Source organism: Pseudorasbora parva, chromosome 23 (assembly GCF_024679245.1).
Source record: "Pseudorasbora parva isolate DD20220531a chromosome 23, ASM2467924v1, whole genome shotgun sequence".
In the NCBI taxonomy this organism is placed as follows: Eukaryota; Metazoa; Chordata; class Actinopteri; order Cypriniformes; family Gobionidae; genus Pseudorasbora; species Pseudorasbora parva.
Genome location: NC_090194.1, coordinates 19,521,779 through 19,531,811, shown reverse-complemented (window position 1 = coordinate 19,531,811; position 10,033 = coordinate 19,521,779). Strand labels below are relative to the sequence as shown.

Genomic DNA, 10,033 nt, shown 5'->3' with positions numbered 1-10,033 from the left:
CGAAGAAAGTGTGAGGCCTCTTGCAGTTAAAAGCCCTTACAGTTTGCTGCGTCAGTTTTCGAAAGTTGAATAAGAAAGGCGGTCTGGCGGAGGCTAGATATTTTACTTTATAATGTGTTAAATATGGATATATTTCTTACACAAATGAATCGCTTTGCTTCATAAGGCAGGCCTTTATTACTTTTAGAATGAATGGATGCACTTTTTGGGCTTCAAATGTTGGGTTCCCATTCACTGCCATTACAAGACAAGTCAAGTCACCTTTATTTATATAGCACTTTTTACAATGCTGATTGTTTCAAAGCAGCTTCACAGTGTTAACAGGAAAATAATGCAACAGAAATTAATTCGACTGTACAGCCGCTCTGGAGAAATGACAGTGATGTCATTGTCCAGCTCAGTTTAATTATCATATAGTGTCAATGCGGGCAGACACTATAGTTATATAGTTTAATATTTAGTGTCCCCAACTAAGCAAGCCAAAAGCAACAGAGGCAACGGTGACAAGGAACCAAAACTCCATCAGGTGACAGAATGGAGAAAAAAACCTTGGGAGAAACCTCAGTCGGGGGGCCAGTTCTCCTCTGGCCAACGAACAAAAGAGTGTATGAATATGATTTAGACAACATTACAAGTCAGAAGTCAAATTAGATCGTAATATTCAGAATATCTGTCCAGCTCCATATGGTTGAAGATAGGAGTCATCACACAGGATATGGGCTTGTTGAGGATCAGTGCCACTGGATGTTGAGTCGTTGAGGTCTTCACAGGGGAGAGTCTAGTTGACAGGGTCTCTGCTGACACTTCAGGGCTGCATTGTGGTCATGTCTAGGGGCAGGTCCACCATCTGATCTGGATACGGCCCGGATCCGACTGACTACAGTAAACCTCAGGATAGACTAATATTAGCGTAGATGCCATTCTTCTTATGATGTAAACGAGTACATTAGGTGTTATTGGAAGTTTTCCCGGTTCCGGCTGACCACGTTAATGCAGCCTAACAATAATTAAAATGATTTGAATAATAGAAATTGATCATGCTCTATGTGTATGCCATAGGGAGATGCGTTTTTAGTCTAGATGTAAACTGACAGAATGTGTCTGCTTCCCAAACAATGCTAGGAAGACTGTTCCAGAGTTTAGGTGCTAAATAGGAAAAGGATGGACCAGCAGCAGTTGATTTTGATATACTGGGTATTACCAACTGGCTGGAATTTTGAGACTTTAGTGCTTTGTAAGTACCGGTAATAAGCAAGATTTTAAAATGTATACAATGTTTAAGAAGCCAGTGCAGTGTTGACAGAACTGGACTGATATGGTCATACTTCCTGGTTCTAGTAAGAACTTGAGCTGCTGTGTTTTGGACCGGTTGGAGTTTATTTTTATTAAGCGAGAAGGGCAACCACCCAGTAGAGCATTACAATAATGTAGCCTTCAGGTCATGAACACATGAACTAACTGATCATCATTTAGCATTGAGAGCATATGTCATAGTTTAGATGTATGTTTAAAAAGAAAGAATGTGGTTTTACAGATGCTAGAAACGTGGCAGTGTGTATCAAAGAACACACCCAGGTTCCTCACTGATGACGGGGCCTTAAAAGAGCAGCTATCAAGTGTTAGACGGTTACTACGTGTTGAGGTTTTTTGTCCAAAAATTTAAAATCATCCACATTTTGTTTATATCAGCTATACATTCCGTTAATCTTGTGAAGTGATACGCTTCGTCTGGGTGCTGTGAAATATAGAGTTGAGTATCATCAGCATAACAGTGAAAACTAATGCCATGCTTCCTAATGATATCTTTCAAGGGTAGCATGTACAGGGGAGAAAGCATAGTCCTGAGTCTTGCAGTACTCTATACTGACCATGTGATCGATGTGACATCTCTTTATTTACTGCTACAAAATGATGACGTTCAGATACGTATGATTTAAACCATGCATGCCAGTGCAATTCAAGTAATGTCAACATCCTCGCAGACAGCATTTCTTTCTATAAAAAAGAAACATAGTTGTGAGGACACTGCCTTTTCTAGTAGACAGAAAGGTTAGATTTGAGAGATTTCAAGAAACAAGAAAAGGCCATTTTGAGTTGTTAATTTTGACAAGTGTTAAAGGACCAGAAGCAGTGTTGCCTTGCCAACGTTTCTTTGAAAACGTAATCTGATTATTGATTACCCATTTAAAAAGTAACTTAGTTACTTTACAGATTACTAATCACTGACAAAATAGTAACTCAGAGTGACTTGGATAAGTTACTTTAATCTGATTACTGGTAACAGTAACAGTAACAGTAACGTGAAGTTATAAAATAGTATGAAATAGTAACATGTTAGATTACTTGTTACTGGAGTAGCCAGTAGTTAAAGTAGTCAGATTAGAGTAACGCGTTACTGGCATCACTGACCAGAAGGTACATAATACAGAAGCATGCAAGGACCCCTAGATACATAATAAGGTTATTACCACTCTTTTAAATCTGAAAAATAATTACCTTTGTAATATGCTGCACTCACATACAGTCCCTGACAAAAGTCTTGTCGCGTATCTATTTTCTAGAAATACCTGATATTAACCTGACTTTTAATTAATTCATTGGTGTTAGAAATAGCTCATATGAAAAGCTAAAACCCTCCCAAATGATGTTTAATGCACTGAAATTAATAATTTTCACAGAAAAAATATTTATCCTTTAATCAAGACAGAAAGGTGAAGTTTTGGCAAGACAAAAGTTTTGTCGCCTATACAGAAATTGAACAAATTTACTGCAAATACAAAAATATGTCAGCAAATTAAGTTGTGGTGCTGTGAGATCCAAATTTAATACCTTGTATGACTTCCATGAGCTTGAAGGACTGCATCCATGCGGTTTGGCAAGGATTCATACAATTTATTGATGAAGTCATCAGGAATAGCTAAGAAAGTTCATCAATATTCTTTGGTTTCGTCTTCCATGCGTCCTCTTTCATCCTACCCCACATATGCTCAATGATGTTCATGTCTGGTGACTGGGCTGGCCAATCCTGGAGCATCTTGATCTTCTTCAAGGAACTTTGATGTGGAGATGGAAGTATGCGATGGAGCACCGTCCTGCTGCAGAATTTGGCCTCTTTTATGGTTGGGAATATAAGAGGTACCTAAGATTTCTTGGTATTTTAGACTATTGATGTTGCCTTCCATCCTGCAGATCTCGCACACCCCCATACTGGATGTAACCCCAGACCATGATTTTTCCGCAACCAAACTTCACTGTTTTCTGGGGTGAATCTCGGATCCATTCGGGCACCAGTAGGTCTCCTGCAATATTTGCGGCGACTGAGGTGTAATTCAACAGAAGATTCATATGAAAAATCCACCTTCTGCAACTTTTCCTGCGTCCATCCTTTTAGCAGGCTGTGGGCCTTGGCAAATGCCACACGGCTTTTCAATTGTCTTTTGTTTAGTGCTGGCTTCTGGGCACTGATTCGACCATGGAGGCCATTGCGAGACAGAATCCGACAAACTGTTCTGGTTGACACAGGGACTTCAGGTGACCAGGCCTCGTGGAGCTCTGCTGCAGTGGAAAATGGGCTGGCCTTGGATTTTCGAGCCAACAAACGGTCCTCTTGAGCAGTTGTCTTGCGGGGTCTGCCTGACCTGGGCTTGTCAAAAACGTCTCCAGTCTCTTTAAATCTTTTTTTTAATCCTCTGTACTTGACGCTGAGACACATTGAAGGTGTCTGCCACATCAGCAGTGGATCTGGTCTTCAGCCTCATGATAATCAAAACTTTAGTCTCAGGGTGAATCTTAGGCATGTTTGCAGAGGTCTAGTTGCAGTTGATGTGAAGGTCTAGTGTACTGGGGTTCTTTTTATACACACTTGAGACCTAATTGATCCATTATTAGTCACAGGTGAAGCTCATATGACAAGGTGACAACACTTATGTCTTTGCAAAAATTGACTCAATGGGCTTTACCAAGCTGTGAATATTAGAATACTTTTTGAAAGTTTAGTTTTTCACTGAAACATTATCACAAAAGCTGGTGGGATTAAAATGAGCCATTTCTTGTAAAAAAAATCTTGATTAGAAATATATTTCAGCGGCACTTTAGGTCAATTTGTACACAAGCGACAAGACTTTTGTCAGGGACTGTAGTGCAGTAGATAGGGCATATGCACATATTCACCATATGCTCACCTACTTTTCTAGCCTGACGTGGTCATACTCAATTCTAGTCAGAATATGAGTCTAAAACTGCTCCATTGGGCTGTGATTATGAGGCGTGTTTCAACCGAACCAGGAAAGACATCAATTGGATAGTCCTACAATCAATCAGAGCAACGAAGGGATGCATTGTCAAATGTCAACAGTTCAACTGAACTGCGTTTCCAAGTCTGCGTTTTTTCCGCGGGTTGTTTTCTATGTCCGCTAATTCTAATCCTAATTCTATGTAATTTTGTGGGCGGGGCTAAATTCGGCTGGCATCCAGGCTACTACTTTTCACTAATTTTGATTGGTGAGTATACATAAAAATCCAACAGAAATCACCTGCTGAATCTCATAATAGAATAATGGTTACAGCTTAAATTCTTATGCTATTACAGTCAGGATTATATTTTTGTTCATTATTTTGGTTTGGTTCTGTTTCCCTGCCATGTGAATCCTAAACAAGGCCGTTTCACAGTATGCGTTCTTGCCTACTTGTGTTCCCGTGGACTTGTTAAACATCATCAGTCACTGCCCAAGTACTTTATTTATCTTTGATTTGTGCATGTTCATCTACATATCATAATTACACTGTCAAAGATTTTATATGGAGTCGAGGAAAGAATAGAGACATTTTACACATTTTCTTTTTAATGAGAAAATAATTATATATGTGTGTAAGAGTGAGACTTACAATTACTATAAAACAATATAAGCAGAATATTAACATACAATAAGTGGTTAACATGTCAAAAGAGGGCTTTTGAAAGCATGATTGCATTATCACACCATATCAATATTCCCTTGGTTTCTCCCAAAGGGAACTAAACACTCGTTACACCTTTTAAGGAAGCAATTGCAATTATTGTAATAATAATAATTAACTATTTAAACAACAAGAGCAAACATATTTTTGGTGTTACTTTAAAGTAAAATTAAAAAAACACTGTTTACTTGGTTCAAACTGTGGAAAAAAAGCAATACTTGTGATTTCACTGAAGGCAAGTTTTTTTTTCTCTTTTTTTTTAAAGAAAAAACTGTAATTTGTGGAACTGACAATGAAAATCTATTGGAACAGATGCAGTATTTGTCATGCACACGGACTCTGGCAAACGCTTAACTAGAAGTCTAAAGTAGGCATATATTTGTAGTTGAACACTTTTGCGGTCACATTAGCGACAAAAATAATAAAAAATAAAATTTTAACCATCCCTTGTCTATCGTCAATAGTGTGGCAATGCACAAAACACCCGCTTGCACGGAAGTCACTTTCTGTTGGTCAATACGGTGAATTTGCATAATTTAAAAGCAAATAAAATCTGCGTGGAAATTTTCCTATACTAAAAAACTACCAAATACTATGAAAGCTTGTTTCGCCACAGAATAATAAAAAAGGTAGTTGCGGTAATACAGTTTTCTCTCACACTTCTGGCATTTTTTCCTCACAATTGCAAGTTTATTTCACAATTCAGATTTTTTTCTCAGAATTGCGAGTTTATTGGCTATCTTGTAATTCTGACTTTATAATTTGCAATTTCGAGCTTATATCTGACAATTCTGAGAAAAAAGGTTTGAACTATGAGATATAAAGTCACAATTCTGGATTTTTTTTTTATCTTGCAATTTTGGGTCTGACGTTTATCTTAGAAGTTGCGAGTTATAAAGTCACAGTTCTGAAAAATAAAGTTGCAAATATAAGAAAAAAGCTCACAATTCTGACATTTTTCTCACAATAGCGAGTGATTTTCACAATTCTGAGAATAAAAAGTTGTGATATAAACAGCTTTTATTCTTCCGCAACTGAAACAAGCTTGATTCTGCGTATTCCTATTTAAATGACTGTAGGCTGAGACTCAGGTGACACAATTTTTTTCAACATTTAGTAAATATTTTACTATTTCTGTGGCTAATTCATATGAATTTGTACAATTTGTTTAAACCCCAGTGATGGGTTAGTTTAGGGGCGGGGTTAAGGGTGGTCCCTCATAATGAGTTTCTTTTAAAATTCTCCAAATTTACACAAAATTTACACAAAATCATATCATATAGTTAGAGATATCATTTCATATCATGGGAATGATAAAATAGTTACATTTTCCAATATGATCGGTTTGGAATTTTCACAAAACAACGGTAAAGGTGTGTTTAAAATCCAGTCATTTCAATAAGAATTTACACAACGGGATCAAATTGGTCATGAATACGCTGCATTGACCAACATAAAGCTGCTTGGTTTGATTTCTGTGTGAGCAGTGCTTCATATCACTACAACATTGACAATAAACAATTAACAATTTCACTAGTATGATCGCAATGCTTTCCCAGATGTCCTCAAAGGCTGATGCTTTTGCCATAATTCCTTCACACATCGACAACTGCAACATTGCTCAATTTCTAATGGTTTCTTTTTCCTCCGGTATTGTACATTAGAAGCAATTTTGGCCACCATCCTTTGCCGTAGTAATCCTATTATTTTACAAATTTGAACATTGGCTTGTTTCTTATAACTTAACTTCATGAGGTAAAGCAACCATTTTGTCAATTCTCATACATTATTGTACAAAAGCATGCCATCTTTAGTGAACTAAAGCTGGCTTTACATTTGAATGCTGCACATTTTATGATGCAAAACCTGTCAGCATCACGGTCAATACTTAAACTACTCTGTGCTAGAAATGTTGCCTACAGCACCTAAACAAACTAATGAAAACCTCTGAAAATGCATATAATATGGCATACTTGGCCCTCAAATACACACAACACGGTATATATGAATAAATGTGCAGTAATAGTACTAAACACCAGTCATTTTTCCAAAACTATTTTCCATTTATAGGAATAATGCATATCTCACTGATCAAATAAAAATATTTTCCCCTTATAAAATTCAAATTATTTGCTCACCAACAATAATCATCTCATATCAAAGAATCCAAGTAAAAATCCAACATCCTGCTCTGAGTAAAACTGATGGTCGTTACACAATCTCACATCAAGCATCAAAACAAATGGACACTTAAGAAAGTCAGTCTCCATCCACAGATCAACAAACATCTGTTTTCACCCATTAAATAAAGTTGATGCACCTTCTGCAGAAACATTTATAATTCTGAATAGGTGTAACTTTATGTGACCCCCACACATTATAATAATGCATAACTGTTATAGAGTTTCTAGTTTGTCTTTTTTTGCCTGCAATTTGAGAAACTATGTAATATATGCCACTCTAAATCAGAGACTACAAATACTTCATGTACTCAATAAAGGACAGCAGTCCATTAAATACCTTTTTTCTTCTTCTTTGTAATATATATTATATGTGGAGTATACAAAAACATCAAAGCCACAATGTTGAACGATGCTTGTGGGATTGTCTTCATTTGTGGCTTGACAAATGCATCAGGCCGAAGGCAAAAATTAGAAGTCAAAGATTAAATACTGAAGAATATTTGTCCATGATTTGTCCTCTTTGTTTCCTTTACGTTGCATATCCATCACTGATGTCAAAGTCATGAATAGGTCCATGTATAGAGGATAACATCCTTTATATTGTCAAATGTTTTTTTTTAAAGAACGGAAAACAAAGAAAACACATTAACATTTCATACATTAATGTGTACATTTGTATCAAACATTTTTTAAACATTTTGTGTTGTGTTTACAGTTTCTGCTGGTAACGGCTTTAAAAATGCCAGAAAGAGAAATTCTGATTCATTTGAAAATCAACTAAGCAATTTAGCACAGTTAATTCTTGCATATTTAAGCTATCTTTATCAACATATGTTCTTTTCTTCATTTTTGCATTAAAGTACCCCAATTCTGCTTTTTCAGATATTACCTTACACAGAGTGTGTAACAGCACTTTATGAATTTCAAAGGTCTGCAAAGTTTCAAAGATCAAAGTGCAGATAAATGAGTTATTGTCTCCTAAAAGAAAGAAGTGATTCTAAACTGCTTGAAACAAGTTGTCAGTAATCCCAGTCTTACTTCCTGCTCGAACCTATGTAGGTTTGTAACAAATTTGCACAATGCCAGCCTATGATCTTCATTGGCTGCTCGCGAACAACGGTGCCGCACTTTGATCCTCAATCGCTGTAGTTGTAGCTGAGACTGGAAGAGTTTGGTTTATCGTCGCTGTTCGTATCAAGTGCTGAGGAAGAGCTGAAATTCAGATATGGTAATAGACGTTAGGTTTCCGACACGTGCTGTAAGTGGTCAACCAATCACAACAGACTGGCCATCTGACCAATCAGAGCAGAATAGACCAATCGCAACAGACTGGCCATCTGACCATTCAGAGCAGAGTAGACCAATCACAACAGACTGGGTCATCTGAATCTGACCAATCAGCGCAGAGTTGACCAATCGCAACAGACTGGGTCATCTGACTAATCAGAGCAGAGACGACCAATCGCAACAGACTGGGTCATCTGACCAATCAGAGCAGAGTGGACCAGTCACAACAGACTGGGCCATCTGACCAATCAGAGCAGAGGCGGCTCTCGGAAAGGAGGGGTTTAGAGAGACTGAATCCTTTATCCAACCAGTTCAGACACTGAAAAAAGAGGTGATGTAACCATGCATATTATTTAAAAAGTTACCTTGGTAAACAAATTGTAGGAGACCTCCAAAACTAAATTAAGAACCTTTAAAATAGCATAATAGGGGCACTTTAAATACACTGCTTTTGCTGCTCTGCTCTGCTCTGCCCTACACATAACACAACATAAACATTCTCAAAACATCTACATCAGACATTGAATGTTCTGCAATAACTTCAATCAAAGCACAGGTGCCTTCAACTGCAAACAGCAATAACATCCTAAAGTTTCATTTCACACACATTTCCTGCCTTTTGTCAATGGAGAATGCACCCGCAGCCTATAAAAAGCCATGACCACCTCTGCAAGTTATTACCGCTTCTTCCTCTTCAGCTTTGATTTATTGATATAACCTCCCAAAAGCTTTCAAGGTTATGTGTTTGTACCCTACTTCATTTTGTCCTCCACATTAAAGTTTCTCTCTGAACAATATGGCAGATTAGGAGAATAATTGAAGTCTTCCTATTTCTATAGGCTGTAATCAAGATTATGAGAAAATGCAATTAACAGGAAACCAAATAGCAGTATTTTGCACTTTCGGCAATGCAAGACACATTGTGTAAAGTCGAAAAGTCCATAATCTAGCATGAAATGACATTATCTCCTCCAACTAACAAAATATTATCCCATTTTTTCCATTCTTTTTCCATGTCCTTAGCTGCATGGTAACACCTTTATGTTTGTGAAAAATAAATGCGGTCTTCACACTAATCTTATTTGCTAAGTTGCAACATTAATGCCAAAAATCCCAAAGTCTCTAAAAATGGTTATACTTGTCTTTGCACATTCCGCTTTCTGAAAACGTATCAGCACAAAAAAAAAAGCAATATCTTGGTAGTGGAAATGTAAAATGCTATAGTATCTCTGGTCTTCATTGTCGAGAGAAGTTATGTCGCGTTCGTTCTCCAGAAACGGACAAAACAAATCTTCAGAGAGTTGTAAATTGCAGTTTGAATTCCCAATAAATACTTGTGGTTGTCCTGTTGCACATTTTCTTCTCTTCTTTCTCTTTCTTTTCAGTATAGAAAGAGGTTTCATTTACTCTTCCTCCTCCTCTTCCTCCTCCTCCTCCTCCTCCTCTTCCTCACCCTCTTCCTGGTTGGCGTAGATGCCTGCTTCCCACCGGAGGGCCATGTTACTTTTTCTGCGAGTGACACGCGTCGCCTCTAGAACCTGAAGACAAACATAAAAATGGCTGTTATTCAAAGTTGTTTCAAATGTTATAATGATATATTCACCACA

The 10,033-nt window shown here is 37.3% G+C and overlaps 1 protein-coding gene across 5 annotated transcripts in view; it reads right to left on the bottom strand.

The window, feature by feature from the left end:
- Window positions 1-4,823: 4,823 nt before the first annotated feature.
- The window catches only part of LOC137062872 (PALM2-AKAP2 fusion protein), a 172,846-nt gene continuing 167,636 nt past the window's right edge, over window positions 4,824-10,033 (bottom strand). For all 5 annotated transcript variants that reach the window (XM_067433804.1, XM_067433803.1, XM_067433805.1 and 2 more), the window contains one exon: window positions 4,824-9,964. In XM_067433804.1, coding sequence (XP_067289905.1) covers window positions 9,830-9,964 — 135 coding nt within the window. In that variant the 3' untranslated portion in view covers window positions 4,824-9,829. The remainder of the gene's footprint in view (window positions 9,965-10,033) is intronic.